This window comes from Atractosteus spatula, chromosome 12 (assembly GCF_055471065.1).
Source record: "Atractosteus spatula isolate fAtrSpa1 chromosome 12, fAtrSpa1.hap1, whole genome shotgun sequence".
Classification (NCBI taxonomy): Eukaryota; Metazoa; Chordata; class Actinopteri; order Semionotiformes; family Lepisosteidae; genus Atractosteus; species Atractosteus spatula.
In genome coordinates, this window is record NC_142717.1 from 42,509,111 (window position 1) to 42,533,502 (window position 24,392).

Genomic DNA, 24,392 nt, shown 5'->3' on the forward strand with positions numbered 1-24,392 from the left:
ACAATAAGAAACAGCAGAGCACAGTACGTGTCATTTTCTTTCTTTTTAAGGAGATTTTTAAAAATTCCATTCTGTCACAGTAGGTTCCAGGGGAGTATGGGGTCATCGTTGTCACCATATTAATATTTCATCTTGATCTGAGATTCAGAATTTGAAAAGGTATACTAGAACATAGAATCTTAAATAGAAGATATCATGTGACCTGCAGTGGCAGGTCTTCTTATAATCAAGAAAGAAGGAGAAGGTCCTTTGTAATGTAGTGCTAAATATGTTCTTTGTTACACTGTATGTATTTAATGCTTCAAAACGTTTTGAATTTTAACACTTCTTTAAAATAGGAGTATTAGAAAAAGAAAAGGCCTCCATGATCCACAGTTTATAAACAGATTCAGTTTCTAAAGATTGATATAACCCTGTAGAACAAAGTAACAAATTATGTAGGCAAGCAGAATGTCTTAGCGTTCTGTAGATTTCTTGCCAGTGGTTCCAAAATGAGAATGTTAATTGTGCATTGACTAAATTCCCAGCATCCCTATTCAAATACATAAATGACTTCATAACAATTATGTTTTGCAGAAATGCCCACATGTTCACCGAGACAAACACAATAGTGGTATTTTTCATGAGGTACATGAGAACATTTCAGTAGCATTTACAAATTTGTTTCTGTTAGCAGGTGTACTTAAAATTTTCCAGTAAATAGTAGTGGAAAAAATAAACTGAACTTAAACTCTACAGAGGTAAAGAAACAAATAGTATGCCTTTGGCTTTACTTTCTATGGCACTTGCAAGGTATGCTTCAATAACAGAAATAATAACCGAAAGTCTAAAGAACTGAGACATAAACCTTATTGTAGAAGGTCAGTAGAAAATAATTTAACATTGACAACAAGTGCTGATCAAAGATTTAAACTTGGAGGAGTCCATATAATTGATGCACCTCTCAGCATGACAAGATGTCACTCTTTTTATCCATAATGTACTGTAATTACTGCTTGTTGAGTATAAGATCACTGCAGTTTTCACAGTACACAAAGCATGATACTGTAGGTAATGTTCTGTAAGTCATCCTGAATTCAGTTGCAGTAATGAGAGGCGGATTGGCTGAATAGTTCCATAGAAACAATAAATAGGAATACAAGAAAGTTGTATATTTCTAACTATACCGTTTGTTCATTTTAGTTCGGGCTTCAATATGTGTCAAGCCTTGCATAAACTCTTATGATTCTTCAAACACATCCTATCATGTAGAAAGTTCGTTTTTCGCTTCCTTGAAAAAAGAAAGATGGAGAGAATGTACAGAGTATTTTTTTTGTACAGAGGTTTTTGCCCAATATGAAGTAAAGTGTAAGAATTGAGTTGTCAGGAATACAACTGACCCCTGAAGAATTGTAAATTAATGACTGAGCAGTGACATACAGTAAGTGTTCTTACTCTCTCCTCTAATAATCCAACTAATCTACAGTTCAGTGAATTTAGAAAAACTACGGATAGAATATATACTGTCATATTTTATTTTTTGTTTATTATTTTATTCCATTCCAAACATTTCCCTGGAAATAAAAAAATAAAACTAAGGTGCATTTGGAAGATGTGTGCCAAGTAAACTCAGGTAGCCGAGTCTGCAGGACTTTCTATTCAGCCTTTCACAGTCTGCAGCTACTGTACTTCCATTGATTGTAAAGGATCAGATATGGGTGACCTATTCAATCATTAAAACTCCAATACCAAAATATCAGAACAGTATGGTCAATAAGAGTGACTTATCCTGTCCTAAGTAGTGGAAATATGGCGTGTCTTATGATTTTTGTGCACTGTTAGGCAGTAACAGACCAGGACTTTCGCTCAATGTGCTGTGCTATGGAAAAGATGGTTGCCATAACCTATTGCCAAAGAAGTATGAGTGTTGGATTGTGAGCCAACAACAGCATACCTCACTAATGTGTCAGTTCAGGTGCTTCAAGGTTTAACAGTAGTGGTTGTCAGGAAAAAAACCCACCAAAACGAAAAGAAATTTAGGCACCAACATGCTACTGAACAAAAGAAACGGACATCAGATTTCATGGCTTGTGAAAAGCCACCGTTCTTGTACCCTTGACTAAGTTACTTCACTCTGGTAGCTTCCATAAAATACCAAGCTGTAGTAACAAGTACAAAGGCTGACCTTGTTTACCTTCTGAGATCTAAAAAAACTGACAAGTTTCACAAAAAAAGAATTCAGTTGCCAAATATATATGTCAACATATTTTATTATTTTGACACTGCTAGACATTCTAATATGACTGTCACAAAATATATATATATGCCGTGATTCCACACAGGGCAGGTTACATTAAGGCACTGGAACCAGGCAGATCTGAACTAACAGATACTCCCCAAGACAGACTGTCAATGTTGTGGTATCCCAGGTTCAGTGATCAGTGCACAAAGTTACACCATCCTCGTCAGCACCACATAGCTCCCCATCACCTTCCTTTCATACCTTGGTCCTTGGTAGCTTCGAAGATCCCCTTCAAGGTCAAGCTCAAGGTCCCACTACCGGGCAGTGCAAAGCCACCTGCTGAGAAACCAGGGCTCTGCTGAGCAGCAACCCAAGCTGAAGGGGTCTCAAAAGGCCTCTGCAACTGATGTCAGGACACAGACAGTTGACTCGCATTTACAGTGGACTTCAGACTGAGGTACTTACCAGTCACCTGCTTATCAGTCAGTGGATAAGTTAGCCCTTAGTCTTAGTACCCTCCGGTGTGTAGGAACCCTGTGATTCCTAACCTTCCCTTTGCAATAGCAGCAGCATAAACCCTCTCTCGGTTGTTCCCATTTCGCCGGATCCGCTCTAACACCTTCAGTACTTTACTGGTGGTCCGACACAGCAACAGTTGAGTCTTCTGCTGTCCCAGAGCTTCCCCCAGCTCCGCAGTGTAACTTGCATACACTGGCACTCCTCTCATGCCACCAGGATGTGTGGAACCAGCAGCTGCCTTTGTACTCGGTCAACACTGAACTTCACTCATGCACCTACAGTATATCTAGCAGCTAACAGGGTACCTGCCTCCTGCCCAGCCCACCTTGTCTCCACACGCATTCTGGTCACAGCCCTTCGTGCCTTCCTACAGCAGATATAGACCACAATCCCATATAATCCCTGTATAAGTCATGCTATCCACAGCTGTAGCTCATCACTAACTCCCTGCAGATGTACTACCCATCACAAACCCTACCTTGGGTGGCATTACCAGACATAGCACTTTAGTTCGCAAAACTGTTCATATGATAAATAAAACAGACTGATCTTCATCAGTGCAAGTTTGGTTTATTCAACATTTCCAATGTTGCTGGCAATAAATCCTTCTAATCAAGGCAACACTAAGTGAATTACTAGAAATATCCAATTTTATAGAAAGCTGTAGTTTGTTTACAGAATTCACTAAGTAATTTAGTTCATTTTCTAGTTCTTTAGTCTTGTGTGGGTTTGAAACTGGTTGGAAATAACAATAATATGGCAGATTTCTGTATTTTCTTTCAAAGTTTATATACATTAAAGTTCAGTAATTTTTCCTTGTACCAGCAACCAGTGTGAGAGTTTGATTTCATATGAGATATGGTAATTGCTGCTTTTTTTCACTCTTACAAGCCAGGCTCTCATAAAGAATTGCCGAAATTCTATTCTGGCATTGTTTTGAATTTTAGTTTATTTTTTTCTTACATTTTAACTTTTTATCTGTGTTACGTTCATAGTACCTAATAGTATGTAATGTTTAAGCATCAGCTAATGACTTTAACCAGGAATGCTATTGTTTACATATTTAGATATGGTGCTGCATTAAGGTGAAATTTGCATATTTCAGTTCTGGAACAAATCAACGATTATAACATGGGAAATTATGGAACTGAATTTAAATTTCACCTTACAAAGAGTTTCGAGGAACAAATTAAGCTCGTAAAACTAGCAATTATTTTATTTCCTACAAAATACATTCCCATAATTGCTGTAACACCATAGTATATCTACAATTACTTACAAAAGTGTGTAATTTAATGTGTAGTTAAAAATTATAGCCAGATCTGGAACTGTTCCATTCATATTTACAGTAGTGGTGGTATAGTTAAAAATGCAGAACATGGTAGTTCTTATTAATGCTGTTTATCCAGAGACAAATCCTTCACTAAGGAGACACCGCATGGACAAAACCACGGAGACAAGACTGGAGTATCATTAAGAAATATATTTTCTATTGATAAAGCTTATCACAAGCTGGTCAATGATGCAATTTACAAAAACGGGGACTCCTCATTTTTGAGATATCACCGGTTACTTCAACAGCAATAAAGAAAAGCAAACACAGGCAGTAAACATTAAACATGATTTCAAGCATGGAGACTTGTGGAATATTTGCACCAGCATTTCTGTAGCATCATATGTACAGTGCACAATACAACTTAATAACATTACAGCAAGAACATACATTTTTAAAAATATATATATACTGTAGCAACATGTGCCTTTAAGAATTACAAGGGGAAACACAAATAATGCAACCAAACTTGTGGTACATAATTCATTCTTTTTGTCAGTCATAATTCAGAACAGAATTAATTATAGATTAATAATGGTAGCACAGTGGTGCTTAATTTCTGAATATTAGCGCATACTTGGTACTGATTCCCATTTAATTGTGAAGTGCTCAGCTGTGACAAATCACAATGAGAAGGGCTGGATTCAAAAACCATTAGGGTGGTAATGCACCAGGCTTTCAAGAGACTACTACTACAAGAGCTAATTAATAGCTGCTATCTCATTACTTAGATATATTTCTTCAACCTGCTTATTATGATTTTTTGCTTTTTATTAAAGATATTGTTAAATGATATTTGCATGTACAGTATGTTGTACACACAAGGATGATTGTGCTATACCTTTCCTAAAATTTTAACTCTTTTAACTTAGATGAAGACATCCAAAAATAACTCACAAAAATAGTTTTATTGATCTTATCATTTTCAAAATATATCTCCTGATATCAACACATGTACAGTATGTGTGCTGGGTATGTCTAGCCCTAAAAAGTTCTTTAATCTAAGAAATAGCAAAAAACCAAACATATGGCTAATGTCAGAGATAAGGCTTTGTAAGACCTTAGCATGTACTTACAATAATGCCACCATTGTATTTAAAAAGGCATTTACATGTAGTCAATGTAAAGTACAGCAGTGCAGTGAATGATTTACTATTGATGGAGTAAGTTGTGATCCTTTAAAATGTAACCATTGATTTTACAGTTAGCCTCCAGAAGTTTAAAAAAAATAGCTGAATTAGTGCTATAACATATAGGTAAATCATGCACAGAAGTGGATTAGGGTTGAACATTTTTATGATGCTCATTTTAGCAAATCTGAATAGATCTCTTATATTGCTGAAAAACCAACATATGTATATGCAGTAAACAGTTTCAAAGTGAGCAAGAAAACTATGAGTTTTCTTAACTCACAAGTGAAGGAATCGGTTAGTAGGTCTCAAGAGCAGGTGGAATAAATCCCTAATGCAGTTTCTCAAATCTATATATAAACTATTGTGCTAGTTATATTGTTGTATAAAAATAACATAGTTTTCACAGCTGCAATTGCAATTGTTATCTTTATTGCTGGTGCACCAGCAAGATGGGTCACACATTCTTGCTGAGTGAAGATGTACACAGGGAAAGTGTAAGCTGTCGCAGTGTAAGTGGCACAGGGAGAATGATAGACAGGGAACACAGTAGTAACTTTGACATGTGGCATGAGTAAAACACTGTCAGCCATTGAAACCATGTACTGGCCTATTTAAATAAAGGAATTAAATGCCAGTGTGAGTTGTTGCTTCAGGGAATTTCCACAAGACTGTATCGTTCTGTACTCCGTATGTAAAGATTGTGCTTGTTTTTTTTATTGTAAATAAATACTGGGGGATTGAAGAGCAGTCTGTGTAAATGAGTGTGAACTGAGATTTTAATCCAATTCAAAGAGCAAAGTTTGTCACTGCAGGAGTATGTTATAATTCAAGCAAACAATGTACTGTATAGTAGAGTGAAATCATCATGGCTTTCAGTTTTTGATCTCAAATGTTGAAGGGTTTCCAGTTTTTTATTGTATTTCACAAGTATATTATATTTTGTATAGTTTAGAGAACACTCTAATAAAAGTCGCACACTAAGGCACAAAAATAAGAAATTTATATAAATGGCTTTGAATGTGTTCCACTCCATTAAGTATTTCTAGTTGATGACAAAGATTTGCAATTAGTTTATCTGATTATCCTACAATTCAGAGGAAGGTAACTACTTCATGGATATATTAATCAGTTCAACAACTGACCTAAACAAATATCTTCACATACCTACACGTATTATTTAAATTATTACACATCTAAAAAATAATTTAATGACCCATGATTCCTTTAGAACTATATCATGATGGAATGATTAATGGTTCCAGTTTTTTTTTAATGAGATGTGAATCATTCAGTCTTTTAAACAACTTGGGATGTACAAGTTGTCAGGTTTAATCATAGTAATTTGGTGAGTTAGGCATTGGAAAGCAGAATATTGTGAATATTTTATTACACTAAGGACTCTACCCTAGCTGAAAATGATATTCCATTACTAAAAGTTAAATGAAGCATTCATGGATATTTCAACAAATATGTTTATTTTAAATTATTTTAAGAAGTTCTACACCAAAATGAATACAGCATAGTGAAACGTGCTGACTTCTTCATTTACAAAGCAGTACTCTAGAGGTGAGAATAATCAAAAGTCTCCAATCAAATAAACAACCCCATAAAAGAGAACACATATTGATCTTTTTGCATAATCTAAATTTTGGAAAGATGACAGATTTTATTTTTCTCCCCAGGAAGGCTGCAAATTGCACTTTGAATATGGAGTCTTTATTGAATGTGCTCCTCCATCTCTATTTTAAAGAATTAGGCAGCTAAACATATTTAAAAAATGCCAACACATTAATCCTCCTGACATATAAACAGGAATATAAACAGCAACAAACAAATTGTTTCAAAACATTTTTTTTTAAATGAAATGTTTTCTAATATCCAAACTATATTGCAGCAAACAGTTTCAGCAACAGGATGGTGACACAGAGCAGGCTGGACACAGGAGTCTAAGTTCCAACAACAGGGGGTAAAGCGCTTTAGTCTACAGTGGGCATGTGAGTCAGAAGGGGAGATGGGAAGGGGAACGGGAGGGCGCAGGACATTGTGGCAGGACATGTGGCAAAAGAGAGACGGAAGGTGGGCATTCCTCCTTATATAGGGCAATGCAGGAGGAAATGGACGCAGTCAGGTCAGGGGTTAAGAGAGAAGTGGGACAGTGCAACGGCAGGAGGGAACGGAAACACTACAACATCCAATATCCTTCGTCCTTACATTTCTAGCCTCATTAAAAAGGAAAATTCCTTACTCTATCGGAAGTATGCAGTAGAATGCATTGCAACAGTCTTTCTTCTTTTCTGTACTGAATCATATACAGTATATTAATCAGTTTATCTTGGATTATGGAAATGGTCCCATTATTTTATTTGCTGTGCAAATGATTTAAAGTATAGCAATCCTTCACCACAAAAAACATTGGCTAATATGTCTGTAATTATACAGTGTGTATTAGCATCAGTCTAAATTTCTTAGCTCACTATGTTAAGCATATTTTGTACCAGCCCAGTATATGTAATGTTATCATCTTACTGTATATTGTACTCAATACCACATACAGGCTAATAATGATTGAAATACTTTGGTTAGATCCTAATAAATGGGAAAGAGACTAAATATGGAGAGTGTATTTGGCGTAGCTCAACTGGCTGAGCTACGATATAAGGCTGTATTGCGTAATTCCCCTGTGTACTGTGAGGATTGATCTAGGGAGTTGTTGTAGGGGTGTAGATGAGGAGGTGGAGTGGTACAGGAGAGAGGCACTATGGGAAGTCCCGGGTGCGAGACCAGTGGAAGAGCAGTACCTACAGTAACCTGTCTCCTGTATTTCTATGATAACTTTGTGATAGTTCCAAAAATGGGATAATTGTACTTGGAGCTTTTGATTTCACTGCAGAGTCTGGTCCAAGGTACAAAAAATAAAAAAAATGTCATTTTACAACTAGCCCGATGGACTGGTGAATATATAAATTTCTAAATCTCCCCATTATTTTTAGATTTACCAATTAACCACATAAATTTTAATATAAAAATGATACCACACATACAGCTTTATTCTTGGACTCATTCGAAAACAGAGTGATTTCCAGAATCATGAAATATGTGAAAGTCCAGTGCATTAATACTGTTGAATGATATGAAACATTTTAAGGAGATATTTGCTGTTCTCAGACATATTTAGTATTTTCCTGTTTTTTTAAAATGTCTACATATGTAGTAGCACAAAACACACTCTACTAAAGCAACTACATTTACACCGTTTTTCTCATTCTAACAATGATTTACAGATTCTTTCTGGATCTTTCATCATGATGCCCACGTTCTGAAAAGAGATCAAGCATACAGTGTTTTTACCAGACACACTGGAAAGACAACATCAACATCATTATCCACTTCAGGTGTGGAATGACCTCTTTACTGTAAACAGCAGGCAAACTCCATAACACTGTCATGTAAGTATTTTGTTCAAAGAATATTAGCATGATGAAAATAACATTTTTGAGAAAATATTATTTAAGAAAAACTCTGCAGGTATTGCACACAAAGCCAAAAACATGAACATGAAATGCTGATTTAAAGTGACAAAGTTAATATCATAATCTTTAATTAATAATGCTAATACCACCAATAAGGATCTCTTAGAAAAATATTTGTTTTTATTAATTTCTTCAGTAATGTAGATAATTATGTACAAATAAAGCGCACAAGCTTGACAGGAATGTACCAAAAAGACCATCCCGTATCGAAAATTGATATGAGTTAAAAAATGTTACACATCTTGCTACTATCTAAACATATAACTCATAATTGTAAAAATTGCATTTACCATTTTTAAGTGTCTCTGTCCTTTAACACCACTGTTCTTTCACATATGTTTGAGTATAGCTTTTTATCATTTTCAAAATATGAACACGTGTTGGCGTAAATTGTCACCCCTTTTGCTCAATGGACTCAATGAACTACTGGACTAAAGTTCTCAGACACAGGAAATGTCAAGTTACTGACGTCACCATTGTTACATGCAACCCACTTGGAAATGTAACAATGGTGCTGTCCATAGCTAGTGACCTAAAATAGCAGAACATGGCTTGACCCCCTAGAAAGAGCGGAGAAGGCTGTACAGTATCACTGAATACAAAAAGGGTATTTGCAATTTCTAGCTGCTTCCTGCACTTTTCTTTGTGATTGTGAACCACAATATATCCTCACTTTCATATTTCAAAATGTGATTTTTTTTTCAATATTTGTGCAAACCCGCCTAACAATTTAGTTAAAGGCAAATTCTATACTGCTCTAAAGTAAAACAGCAAGTGTAGATGTGCTCATTTCTGGTGTACAATTCATACAACTCACACAATTCTTTATTTATTAGTAATTACATTAATATTTCCAATCAGTCATTAATGCATCAGTCATTAAGAGTAAATATATGAAAATAATAAATACAAAAAATGACCGATTGTCATATATATGTACTGTATATGCTTTTGTATATTGTAAAATATACAATACAGTATAAACTTTCTAGGAACAGGGTCATCATACGAATCCCAATTCGTATTGAGTTCAAAATTCAAAAAGAAAACAAAGGACTTTTCGTTTACTGCCAGGGTCTCAGTCATTCTGGCTGTGTGCTATTTTGTTTATGGTTCCTATTTGCATTTTTAATCTCCCACTGAAATGTCCAGCAGTGTTACATTTCATTTTGTCCATTATTCAGTTTTTACACACTCCTCACCTGACAAAAGCTCTACACGTGCTGCTGCACAAGTAGGTACTTTTATGAGGCTTTTAAGACCTCAAAAAATGGAAAAAAATCAATACTTACAAACATCATTAAAGGTGGAACAGATGAAATATGTACAAGACCCACAAACTTAAATTAGGCACCAAGGAACGTTACCATATCATCTCAGAGATACACAGTATGATTTGTCATCTAAGGATTTTTTATGCATTTGGCTCAGAATCAATGGAGAGCATACCAGTCTGTGAACTGACACACCCTTTGGTATTTGAACAGCAACAAATCCTGATGTAGGATGATCTTCAGCCCTTGGGAGCTTGGAACTAGCAGCTTCAGAAATACCACATTTGAATATGAACTCTTTTTTTTAAAAAAAAGCCAGCACTGTACTACAAACGTACCCTTGAGCTCTCTCCCAGAAGGCCCTTCACTGCCAAGACAGACTCTACATTGCAACTTGGGTGTCAAGCCAGCCAGTTTAGTGTCTGACCTGGGGCTTTGGAGTCTTGTATGAGGAGGAAAGTGAAAGTATCTTTTTTATTTAACACTTGTTCTTCAGTCAGGCATACGTCTCTTGTGATTTTAATGCAACCATTTCATAGTCTTCCGAATGTTTCCCATTTAAGTGTTCACTGTTACAGTCAGGCTGATATAGATAGACTGGGACCTCTGTGATAGATGTCGCAGTGCATGAAGTAGACCGCATAGAGCAGTGCTCTTTCCGCCGCTGGCCCCACTGAGCTTTATACTGCATCCATTGTCTCTTGAGAGCTGCCTGTACCTGAAAAGTAATATAAACAGAATTATTTAGCATACAAATACACCAAAGAGATCATTTTGTGTTTCAATCGCTGTAGTAGCAGTTGGTAGATACATCAGAGATGAACTGTGCATCAACAATATTCTGAAGGTGAGATTTACTGGCTTGTAAACTTACTGAACAGCCATAGTGTCATTTGAAGATTACGCAATGCTACCAGTGAGACGATTATACAAAGATGACACAATGGCTACCAGGTGTGTTGCACCACTTGTACCTGGTTGTGTTTCACATTTCATTAAATCAACACGGAATTACTGATGCATGGATGTTTACAGCTTTGGCAGAGTTCAAAAGCATGAAATTAACAAAGGTTAAAAAAATGTCCAACTGGTACAGAACAAACAGTTGTGTTGAAGAAACTAATGTTCTCACAAAGCCTCATTATTAAATGTCAATGCACCCTTTATGTCTCAGATACTTAATCTGTTTTGCAGACACATCCAGCTTGTTTACAGCTTTGCCTCAATGGTGATTTTAACTGACTGCTCATGCATGAACTACTGTATTAATTGACCTACAGTATTTTTTCCAGCACTGTGTATGGTACCTTCCTGAGTATTAAACGCAACATTTCAAAGACCTTTCAAAGTTGCTCAGTCATTGTTTTTTGGTAAGTACCCAAACCACATGCTGGATGTCCCAGTAGGTTATTTTCAGTCATTGCTTTGTTCTACATTGCTCATACATGGATTGCCTTGTTCTTTTTCCAAATCTTAAACGTTTCTTAAACTATTTAACCAGTCCATAAACTGAAGTCCTGATGTACAGTACAATATGTATAGCTACTGTATGAAGAGATGGATAAAGACTTAATTATTTTAGTATTATTAGTACTGTATATAGCAGAAAAACACATATTCATTTTAAAATAAATAACTACCCCAATACCCACAATACTACTACTACAAATAATAATAAGAAGAACAGGCTCAGCCCACTTGTAACAAGTCAATCTGTGTCACTTGGCTGAAGAAAATCCACTTTTGAAAAAACACTTTTAAGATGAAAAACAAAGCAGATCAATATACATGTATAAGTAAACCTACACAGTGCAAAGTAAACCCACTACATTACATAACGATCTTTTGCTAGTATATGGAATTTGGCAGCTCATTTTATAAAGTCAGCTAGAGAATTCAGTCTGTAGATTTTGAACTCCTTACCATAGCATAATATACTGTACATTGGACCACATACAGTAGTGATTATGAGGTTTAACCAGTAAGAGGCTGTTATTTTTCTAAGGTGCGATATAGATTGATAATACAGTACAGTACATAATTGGCAGGGTGCTTGCTATTAGGACACAGATTCTTGGTCAAATATTCACTTTGCAGCAAAACAGCTTTCCAGGCATATGTTCCTAACACTGTGGGTACTGTTTGAAGCCACATAAGAGCAGGTGTGTGGCCACGTGTTATGCCACATTAAACTATCAACAGAATTCCAAGAAACAGAAGTCTCTTGGAACTTGTGGGCAACATAATTATGCCAAGACAAAAGTAATGCCCCACTCCAGAGATAATGTTCAGGAATAATGAGGAAGGTAATGCAAACTGAACATCTCTTGCTTCCCAGTTTGTGTTCAAAGACATTAATTACTCTTTTTATTTAAACAATTTTCTTGAATTAAAAATCTGGAATTGATGTACAGTATGCACACATACATAATACAACTCTTGGTAGGAATCAGATTTTCCAGCATACATAAGTACCATACTGTGTTACTTACTGAATTTTAATATAGAGTTTATCTTCTGGAACATTGCGCATTCCAAAAACAATATCTTAGACCTTATTACATCTGGAAGTGCTACACTGTCCAGTCAAATGTTTGCCAATAGCCATGAACATCTCAACAGCCATTTCACTCTCTGTAGCATGACTTCTGCATATTCATTATGGTTCAAATGAGGTCTTGTTGGGAAGCACATGCTTTTTCTTAAAGACTGCTCATGAGCCTTGCGTGTCGGTTGTGAACCATTTTTCAGTTTTTGAAATGACTGAAGTGGAGATCTCAGTGTTGAAGGAAGTGTCAGATCTGTATATGTGACAGCAGTGGCTTTGTCATCCTGAATAACAAGGAGCCCAATCCATAATAATCAATATCTGCAATAAACATCATACCATAATTTTCATATATCCTAATGCTTCTCTTCCTACCCTCCTACCCTTTGCTTCTAACGCTATTACACTCATACCTAAGACATTTACTGGCTTCAGATATTCAGCCCAAACCCCATTTGCATTAAAAGTTTATTCCATGCTGAGAAGAGAAGAAAAGAAACACAACGTTTCGGCTATGGAGTCTTCTTCAGGTGTCATGGCTCCACAGCCGAAACGTTGTGTTTCTTCTCTTCTCAGCATGGAATAAACCTTTACCTCCACTTTGCAGCCTACGCATGCTGATGCAAGTTTACTCACAGTTAATAGTTGTTTGATTTTGAAAGCTTATCCTGTGTCCAGTTTTTGTAGAACCAAAACACTTTTAATCTATTTTTCTGTAAATTAAAAATGCTGTGCATTGTTCCAGATTCGTCTCTTCTGCCTGATCTCAAACTTCTCTAACGCCACCAGCACCTCATAACCCCATTCCACACCCGAGCAAACAAGACAGCAAGCCAAAGAATGCTGAATATCCCAGCCAGTTCCTTGTCGCAGAGTGAGTGGAATGGCAGGGTGTTGGAGTTATAAAAACCCTAATGGAGTAAACTTACTATGACTTACCTTACCAGGCAGAGTTATCAGTAGTTTAAATGAGGAGTATGCAATGAGTCTATCTGAGGCATCACGTGAGTCATGCAACCGGTGTTTGTTGGCACAAGTCACAACAATATGCAATGCTCCAGCTACGTGTTGTCAGCCACTAGTGACAATCTTCATTTCTAGACATTATCTCATCTCTCATATTTAAGGCATCTACAGAAATTCTTTTTTGACAAGAGCTACCATTCTCAAATACAATATTGTCACACACCAAAATGTACACTGGCATTCCCAAACGTAATAAGAAAAGTTACCTCTCCATTGAAAAAGCAAAATATTGTTGCCACCAGCAAACCCTGAAAAGAAAAAAACACATATCTTCACAATTACACAAAACTTCAGTTTGCAACACTTTCAGTATTAGAGTGGAATACTGCATATTTTCAAAACATTACCTGATAATGCAATAATATATGCATAATGTAATCATATATTTCTCCAGCGAGTCTGTTTTCTGGTCTCCAGGGGAAAATCACAAACTGGATTCCCAGCAAAGGGACAAGGATTAGGGTGGCTCTGACAGCTTTCATGTACATGTTAGACTCTGCTCGATGGGTGTCTCTCAGTTTTGTGACCAGCACTCTCACAATATTGAGCAGAAAGAACAAATTAACCTGAAACATACAAATTGAGAGCTTATATCAGAATTCAAAAGTCACGTACTGTACAGTATGAAAGACCTTAAACAGATTAAAACAATAACACAGTTCGACACAGTTGTGTTAAGGAATGTCCAGATTTGAAAGAAAAATCATCAGTCCCTACAGGTTTCCGCAGGAGGTAAAAATTAGCTCCATTTCATGAACCAAGATATTATTAAATGTTTTTTTTTTAACTGAGCACTACTGTTTGGTATGTTTCCTTTTAAAAATCGAAGCTTCTCAAAAGATCATGAGGTGTCTACAAACAGGGTGTAGGAAGAAAGCTTCAAATTTAAATTTCATTTTCAGTAAAATGGACGTAATTTACTGGATTTACTGGTTTTCAGTAAGAAAGATTGAAATTGACTTACTAATAGTGCTGCCATAATGGGTCCGTGTACAATATAGAGCAAATGGGTTTCCACACTCATCCAGCAGCTATTAAAGTAAATTATGGATTTAATGCAAATGTCAGTAATAAAATTTTACAAGGAATTTGAATTCAAATGCTCATAAAAAAATAATAGTACTTACTTGTCATTAAAATATTTTGTTCTTGCAACAGCGTGGATTGAGGCAGGAACTATAGGGAATCCTACACAGCGTAACAACAATGCAGGGAGAAAAGACTGGTAAAAGAAACAGTCTACGAAGCAGGTAAAGTAGCATCTATGTCTATTTAAAAAACATAATGATGTTTCTAATGAAAATTACATGAAATTATTAAATCTAATACATTCACGGCAGAGAAAAATGTAAATAGGAAGGAGGGTTTAATTGATTAGAATGAAACTGGGAAATTGATTATTTTAAATGGCGTTTAACTTTAGTTCAAAATAATCCAATAAATCAAATTAAGAGAGAAAACATTAATTCTGGATTAAAACATATAACATTGTTTAACATCTGACCATGACTGTTTATATATATATAAACAAAAGAAAATGACTTTTGGAATTATGACTATTTTTTATTATAATTGTGGATGGAAAGAGAGAAAGCCAGGCAGGATATCATAGGAGGCAACGTGTGCCAGAATTGATTAAAGATGGGACTGGCCGACATGGACAATCATGAATAAGACAGATGCAGTACAAGGTTATCTCCCAGTCCTCAGCAATAGCAAAGATGTCATGTTTATGTCACTGATTTATCAGTCAGGCACAGTGGATCCATCCTTGAACACTGCACTAAATTGTGTACAAGAGGAAAAAATACATGGCTAACAAGCCATAAATAGGGGATTTAACTGATTATTTGAGTAATTAAATTAATCAGAATACCTAAAATATTATATGACTTGACGTCTTAAACAAAACTACATAGGCAAAGTTTCAGCTTTTATTCTTTTAATGTGCTTCAGTGAGGATTTTACAGGGCCTTACAAGGCTTTTACTGTAACCTGCATATTCAATATAGCATTCAGCCCTTTAATAACAATGTACCAGGATAAAAATGTATAAGGAAACATCTTCTAAACAATGGAAGAGTCATGATATCTAAGTGTATGTAGTTATTAGCTGATAAACAAGCCATATGTCTCCCAACTCAGAACTTGCAACACTAACTCTGTAAAAGGCACCACAGAATGCTATCCAATACCGTTATTATGGCTGCCCTATATTTCATCCGACTCCACTCAATGTGCCAGTAACCGAAAAGATCATTTGTAAAGTAAAAGAGTTAAGAAAAGGCCTTATTACGGTCTTGTAGCCAGGATTTATTAGACTTCAGAAACTAAGGCCGGGCCTAGACCAGGTTACTACTGTAAGTGGAGTTGGTAGACCAGTAGGTGGCACTCTACCTTCTGATTCAGTTTGGTGGCAGGAGAATATGCTGTCGAAGGCACTGTCCTTCAGATGAGGTGTTAAACTGTGGTCCTCACTACACTGTTGATCTCGCGGTACTCTTCCTAACAGTATAAACGTAACAGCAGTGTCCTGGCTAAATTAAGGAGTGCCTTAATTCAAGTGGTAAAATAATTCCTCACTGCTCTATGTATATTTAAAAATGTGTGGGATTTTTAAAAGAGTGCTGCATAAATTCAATTATTATTATTATCAATAATTAATAATAATCAATTATTTTTGCTTCTCCATCTGAACCTTTCTACTGCACAGCTCCCTTCCTCAGTGGGACTACAAAGGGATCAAATCTCAGACCCTGGAAATACGAAACCTGGATCACTGCATCTCACAGAATAGCACTCTTATGAATCACAAGGGATTAATAGCAGTTAATTATCAATTATGTGTTGCTTTTAAAAACGGAGTGCAGATATAAATGCATTCCGAGGTCAAGTGTTTTTTATCACACCATCATACCATTAACAGATCTGATAATTCTTTTTATCAACAGGTCACTACAAACATCAGATGTATCTGATATAGTGGCTGATCCAAATGGGATCTGTGGGCAAAATGAAAGTATACTACTGTAAGCATTGTGCTTTCTTTATGTTTTGTTTTAAACTGTGTTTAACATTGATATGTTTTTTTGTATCCTCACAAATAACATATTTTGTGTATTTTTAAACAGAAATTTTACTGCCAGAAATCAAACTCACCCCAGCCAAGCAGATAGTACCAGTGTAAATGCTGCTCTTCCGCAAACACTGCTACCACGATGAGGGTGTGAAGGTATATCCCTTCACACAGCATCCAGAAATAGTTACAGCCCAGCATGTACTGATGAAAATAGTTCAGAACTTTACAACCCACCTGCAACAGAGATTTGAGGTCACTGGTTACGGAAATCTGTGTTGAGAAGACAGGGAACAACCAAACCATACAGTACATCAACAAGTACTGATTTTCATATTTTTTAAAAGCTAGCAAATGAGAAAACAACTCTGACGAGTGCAGTTCTCCCTGCCCTTGTCAGAATTCGAACCTGGTCACTTCCCTGGTTCCCAGCATGCACAGCAACAGTCCCTACATGCCTAGAGACCAGGTCCTGACGTTGCCACAATTTTTTGTTTAGATTTCAGAGGGGAGTGGCACCACTTCTGTGTCACATTTATAAGAACATCATAAAGGTTACAAATGAGAGGAGCCCATTCAGCCCATCTAGCCCATTTGGTAGTTAGTAGTTAAATGATCCACGGATCTCATCCAGCTTTTTGAAGAAGCCAGGATATCAGGATTTAACAACTTTGCCTGGGCAGCTTGTTTCAGATTCCCATAAGTCAACAAAGTGCTGCCTGTTTCCAGTTTTAAAAACACATGAAACCAGGACGTTCAAACAAAAAGGTCTTTGTAAAAAAAAGAACATATAATAACTATTATAATGATAATTATAATAATTAACACCATTTTTTTTATCCAAGGATATCTCATACACAGCAACCACAAAATACGAATTAGAATATAGATGTTTTGTAGAGCACAAGTGTATAAGACCTGCGATTTTTAAATGATCGGTTTGTCTCGTTTCAACATACCTGTTTTAGTTTTAATTGTCCATAAGAGCTTATGGATTCTTTGTGTCTCTGTGTTTATAGTGAGTCTGTAGAGAATGAAAATCACTTCGATCTCTTCTATTACACATCAACTGAAAGTAAGGGGACCAACTGAATTAATCTAATTAGATGACAGAGAAGCATTAGAATGTGAGTAAAGTCACATTGTCACGGACGTCCAAAGGGACTAACCGTGGAGAGCAGGAGAGCGGAAAAATACCCATATGCGTAGCCCAAGGGAAAGAGAGGGACCGGAAGGCCAGCCAGGAAACTAGGGACAGGACAGTGTAGGAGTGCCCTCTGGCTGCAGAGGGCGTGACAGTACCCCCCCCTTCATGGGCGGCTCCTGACGCCCATAAAAATAAATAAGCTGCACAGCACTGGGGGGAGGAAAAACCTCATTTAACTGCAAGGAAACCTCCGGGAGTCCACGGCTGAGAGCTACCCCCTCCTCCAGGGTATAAACCTTTATTGGGTGGAGGAAGGGGGGGTCGCGTAGGGCTCCGGAGACTAAAAACAAAAAAGTACTCAAACACAACAGACAAAAACCTGGGAGACCAGGGAGACAAACCACAAAGAACAGATAGGAACCAAAGTTCCCTGAGACACAGGGAGCAGGGGGGACCAAATAGGAGGGGAAACCAGGAAGAGAAATCAAAACAAAAGGCAAAAAACAAAAAACCCGGGGGAAAAATACCGCAGACTGGGCAATAGGCACGTTCACATTCTAACGCTGATATCGGAGTGGACAACCTGAGGAAAGCCAGACCGTAGTCCGCTCACAGACACAGATGCCCGGAGTGATATCTAGCGAAAAGAATGGAGGAACGGCAGAACTCACCAAGCTGACGCTGATATCGGAGTGGACAACCCGAGGAAAGCCAGACCGTAGTCCGCTCACAGGCACGGATGCCCGGAGTGATATCCAGCAATCAGAATGGGAGAGCCAGCTCAACATTCAATCACTGATCTCGGAGTGATCTACCCGAGGAAAGCCAGTTGCAGGACCCGCTTACAGGCACGAAAGATCGGAGTGATATCCAGTGATTAGATTAGAGGAACTGACTAATAATAATAATACAAAAAAAAGCCCAAAGCAAAAGAAAAAAAACTGCGGCAAGACAAAAAGCGCCGCTCGCAGGGTCAGTAAGTGGCTCAGCATTCTGTCACGGACGTCCAAAGGGACTAACCGTGGAGAGCAGGAGAGCGGATAAAGACCCATATGCGTAGCGGCGGAACGGGAAAAAGGCCCGGGCTCGTTAGTGCAAAGAGTTCAGGAGTGCCGTATAGAAACCTATGCCCCCAGGTAGCGGACGTGGGGCGACCTGGTGCTAGGCGGGTCTCAGGACATCCGAACGTCAATGCTGAGCGAGGGCAGAGTGCAAGATCCCGAAATATATAGCCCAAGGGAAAGAGAGGGACCGGAAGGCCAGCCAGGAAACTAGGGACAGGACAGAGTAGGAGCACCCTCTGGCTGCAGAGGGCGTGACACACATTTGTTTAGAAGAGTCAATCAGTCAGTTGAACAGCAGGCTGTCTCCATATGAGAATCTCCTGTCTCCTGTCTTGTATAAGAAGACGCACTCATTTGTTTATTTTTTTAAATTGCAATCTACGGATGCCTGAGAATGTTACCAGAAGTAGTGTTTGGCTTCTTTTTATACAGGAGATGTTATACGAATTAAATGATTCTTTGTACTTGGAAAACTGGGACTTTGAGAGACCAAACATTGTTTAATTTGTAATAATGCTGTTTCTGATCTTGTTCTCCCATTTTGCCCCTGTGCAGTCATGGTGTATGTGTGGGGGGGCCGGTGGTTCCTACCCAGAACCCCTGTATCTGCTGTTTTTTATTACCACTGATCTCTACATCACCAGTGCTAATTCATGTCACTAATTAGTCCGCTTGCTTGTTTAGGGTTTTGGTTTACTTGATTCTCCACTCAGTCCTTAGTTTTGAAAATATCGGAATTCCAGCATATTGTTTCCAGCAACGTTAGCAGGCAGTATCATAACAGTCTCCCTCAATTAGGGTTTTTTTCCCCATCTGCTGAGATCCAATTGATTATATTTCATGCAGCTTACCCAGAAATTTATACAGAGTTGATGCCAATTATAAATCCCATCCAAAGGCAAATGTAATAAACTAGAAATTAATTATCTTGTGATTAAGACCTCAGTTGGAACTATCACTTCTAGTAGAGAACTGGGATTTTCTCCCTTTTCTGCTTGCAAGCCCGGCTGTGAGGTCTTGCATAGATACATTAATAAAAAGCTTACAATTCTTTTATTGGTCCGCTCATTACTGGAATCCTCACAGAGCTTGTCAGGATCACATGCCCATTATTATTTCATTTGTCTCAGAGTAAACAATATTCAATATGCTTTGTTTCCGTCATTTTGAAAAACATGGAAATAAATATGTTTGTGGACGTCAGATAAATCTATTTTTATGGTGAATTTCTGGAAAGAATGCTGTGAAGGAAAATAAAGTTATAAAAAAATGCCCTGAGGCTGTTATTGGCAGTATATACTTTTATACTAAAAGCCCATTTAACAACCACATACCCAGCCAAGGCTCTCTTCCTTGAGCATATTGTACTGATAAAACAAACGTGGAGTGAACACAATATGTTACAAAACATGTCCTCTGTTTGAATCTGGAGTCTGTGTCTCAGTCTAAAGGGAAAGCTCCAAAAATCCTGGAATGTAATGATATTGATAGTGGTTGTTCACAGTAGGGACATCAACAGCACCGAAATATATATTTTTAAGAAAAGCTCTTAAAAATATATATAGCAGTTACATTACATATTTGCACAATATAAAAGTAGGTATCTGCTATTTATTTAACATTACTATGTTAATTTTCTAGTGAAATCTAAAAAAATTGAACCATGCCCTAAATTATATGGTACTCTATTTTCCATTCATACATTAAAGGTAGAAAAAGCAATATTATTGTAAGGTCAAATGACGTGGAATATATAGTATTCACATCCTTCTTATAGTTAGGAATGATTTTACAATGTGACTGTGTTCTTTTATTGAAGTTACTATAGCTGCTGTATATTTCCTCGCCAAAAGAACATTGTGTGAACTACAACCGCATGCTGCTTCGTGAGGGCGCATTGAGATCCCTGTGGTTTTTACAAAAAAAGAGATACATGGAAAAATCATTCTGAACACGCCAGAATGGTTCCAAATACTTTAACTTGAAAAATCCAATTTAAAGCATTTTCCAGGTGACTTGATGTAACTTCAGATTACTGTTCTAATAGCAAATGTGCCCTCTGTGCATACTGTAGCAACACTTCACACTGTTAAAATCATACAGTACAGTATAAGTCCTTACATACTGTATTAGTACAATTGTGTTATAAAGAGATAACATACACATTATAAAGTAAACAGCTAATGCATCCCCCCTACTCCCTTAAAGTAAGCTCAACTTTTAAAAACTTTAAAAATTCAGGAAGCCTTTTTCTCACAAGAATGAATTGTTTGTAAGGTCTTCTGACAAAAACGATAAAAGCTAAGGGTGATGGGTATCTTCCATTCTATTTTCTGTGAATTATAACTTCTGTCTAGTGTTAAGTAAACTGCAAGTATATTAAATAGTCATTTTCAACACATACTATACAAAAAGAGTTATTTTAAATTATATACAGTTGTGCTGCAGTGATGTGTTATTATAGTCCCTTATTCAATGAAATGGAACTCTCCAATCCCTTCAATGCTGAATTAGCCATTCAAACACACAAATCACTGGAATTAAGGTATTTTCTGTCTTAGCACTATAACCTAAGTTATATAATATAACTATAATCCTAATAAAGCATCCCTTCAGATCAAAATCTAACCTTCTTCTTCAAGATCACCTGTAATCTTAAAGTATGTAAACATGTTTATCCCAGCTGGTTCACAGTAAACCAGCCTAAAAAAATCTACAAACTTTCCCCACTGTAAATCTGCCAAATACAGTTTCTGAACATAAATCCATACAGTTCTGGAATTTACTTATTTGGTTTATTAAGAGCACTCAATATATTGTTTGTCTAGAATTTGTCTAGAATTTTCTAGGAAGTTTCTAGAAGTCCTAGAAATTAGTTCTGGAGAATAACATGAAATATTGCCCAATTTGATTTGTTTTAAAAATGAGTTGTTTTATAGCTTAAACATGGCGGTAAAGAAACTCCTGTAATCGGAATCTCCATTTTCATCTGATAACTTAAGACACATAATATATTGTTATATTAATCTAAGCAGCACAGAGAAATTACAAAATGAGGAGAAGGTACAGAGAATGTTGTATAAGAATTCAATTACTTAATCACAACAGTTTATCAACACACTTTATCAGAAAATTGAAGGGGTGTGTAACAAAGCCAAACAAATTACTAAAATACATTTAAGAATATAAAAAACTGTATATTCTAAAGACTATCTGTAAGGCCTTCACTTCCATATCCCACAGCTGCCTAGTGTGCAGCCTGTTGCCGATATCATTTTCCAATCAAAGTAACGATCAGTCAAACACCTTGAAGCAAAATACAGAAGATTCACAAAAAACATAGCCTACTGACATGACATGGAAGAACCTGTAACATTTTCAAATAGCCAGCAACCATGAAACATTTGAGTCTTGTGTAAACAGTAAATCTCTTTTCCCTGTGAGCGATGTGTTAAGGCATGTTAACAGCCGCGGTGATTAGTTATCTTAAGTCAGGATAATCAAGAAATTTCAAAGAAATGCATAGAAAAAGACTCAGGGGAACAATCAGAAGTTAATTCCACAATGAAAAGTTTAGAAAAACAAATATGTTTCAGTTGTTGAGCCTTCATGAGGTGGGGGAGAGAGAAAAAGTCCAGATATAAGGGAAGAAGGCGAGAAGGAGAAAGAACGAAGAGGTGTGTGTTAAGCCACGCTCCAGAGAAGGAGCTCGGGGATTGTTCCAGGGATAGGAAAAGGTAAGATGGGTAAGACAAAGCATCACGTCCCCCTGCACATACAGTACAACCACCCTGCTCACCCGAGCTGGCAGGGGCCGGGAGCCTGACCCATGCAGCTTAGGAAGCACGACCAGGTGGGACCAGCCAGGACGGGCAGAACATAATAGGTGAGAAAGCGGCAGGCTAACAGCCTTCAAGAGTGCCGAGCAGGCACACATAAAGATAAACGTGCAGTCACGCACAACTAGAGAACCACGGAAGCTTGGATTCACTTGCCTTGAGGCACATCTCCAAGGTTCGAGCTCAACTGATCCATCATAGTCTCGAGCCATGCACACAAAGGGACGGGGAACCCGTGACAGATTGCTGAGCCGAAGGGAATGCAAGACAGATACCAAACTGACGAGATTCCATAACAGACAGACTGGAGCCCGAGAGCGCATGCTGAGCAGACTGGAGACTGGAGGCTAGAGAGCAGACCAGGCTGAAGAGAACCCATACCAGACAGATGGGGGTCTGAGACAGAAGGGCAGGGAGAAACAGAAACCAGACTCGAGGGGCTCAGCATTAAGACAGAAAGGCGGAGGTCAGAGCACAGTCAGATCCACTAATTCACTGAACACCACACCTGGACAGGGTGTGGCCGCAAACCGAATCCAGGTGCTCAGAAATTCCAACATGGACCATTTCCATGGCAACCATTGTGGAGACGCCAGGAGGCGGTGATGTAACAGGCTGACGAAACCCTGCTAGCGCACCTGATGCGGAGGATGTAACATTAGAATGGAAACGACCGGTGAGAAAGAGTATGCAGATTAATAGAAATCATGGGGATGAATTTCAGGAGACATTTTCTTTTAGAAACCAATTAATCTCTCGTTAAGAACCGGTGGAACTGCATTTCCTTCTACTGCTATCACCAGTGTCAAACATGGCCCTGGTTACTCCCTCTCAGCTCCTGCTGCTCCTGATTCCATTTCTTTGAGTGCGGGTCTATCTTGCATCTTACCTCCAGCTCAGTCTTCAGGTGTCCTACAATTTGTACCATCTGCCTTTCTTCTTGCTGTTATCCTCAGAGTCCAACATGGACATGGTTTCCTCCCTCTTGACCCTGTTGCTCCTGTCACCTTGGCCCCACGTCTGTCCAGCATCCTACTTCTGGCTTAGTCAGCAAGCATCCTACAGCTTTTAATATCTGTCTAGCGTCCTACAAATGTCTGTCTGGTGTCCTACATCTGCCTTAGTCAAGGCATCCTGCAGCTTCTAATGTATGTCTTCTCTTTTCAATATGTCTGCATTTTCACCAGCCACTATACATGGCAAGCATTCTAAAGCTTTTAATGCCTCCCCTCTCTTTTAACATAATTTTGCATCTCCGTGTTGTGCCTGTACATTTTTTTTTCTGTGTTATTTTCTGCATTGGTAGTCTTTGGGGTTCACTTGTTTCTTTTTTGGGGTTCCAAACCTCTTTGTCCTATTGCCAGGAGGCTAACCCAAAACTACGCAGGTTAAGTCAAAACATATTATACTCGAATACTCAGGTTACTCATGACGTTATTCATCACGAAATGAAAGTTCTTAATGAGTGATAATGAAATATACTGTATAACTAATTATACACTATACAGTATATACAGTAAGTCTCTTGCAAACACCTCACATTTTGTTTACATTCACCTCACCTCCACCCCATCTCCACCTTTGTAGCTGCTCCTTGGTTAACTCCTAGCTCTGAATGGGGGTCGAGCTTGATTGACCTATTGCCAAGAGGCTTCCTCTTAACCAGGCAGGTTAAGCCAAAA

General features: G+C 37.6%; 1 protein-coding gene across 1 annotated transcript in view; it reads right to left on the minus strand.

The window, feature by feature from the left end:
* Positions 1 to 10,506: 10,506 nt before the first annotated feature.
* Positions 10,507 to 24,392, minus strand: part of calcr (calcitonin receptor) — a 32,321-nt gene continuing 18,435 nt past the window's right edge. Inside the window, exons 7-12 of the mRNA XM_088929289.1 lie at positions 16,744 to 16,897; positions 14,712 to 14,772; positions 14,549 to 14,615; positions 13,932 to 14,150; positions 13,791 to 13,832; positions 10,507 to 10,728 (exon numbers count right to left, since the gene is read on the minus strand). Of these exons, the coding sequence (XP_088785415.1) occupies positions 10,507 to 10,728; positions 13,791 to 13,832; positions 13,932 to 14,150; positions 14,549 to 14,615; positions 14,712 to 14,772; positions 16,744 to 16,897 (765 nt within the window). The remainder of the gene's footprint in view (positions 10,729 to 13,790; positions 13,833 to 13,931; positions 14,151 to 14,548; positions 14,616 to 14,711; positions 14,773 to 16,743; positions 16,898 to 24,392) is intronic.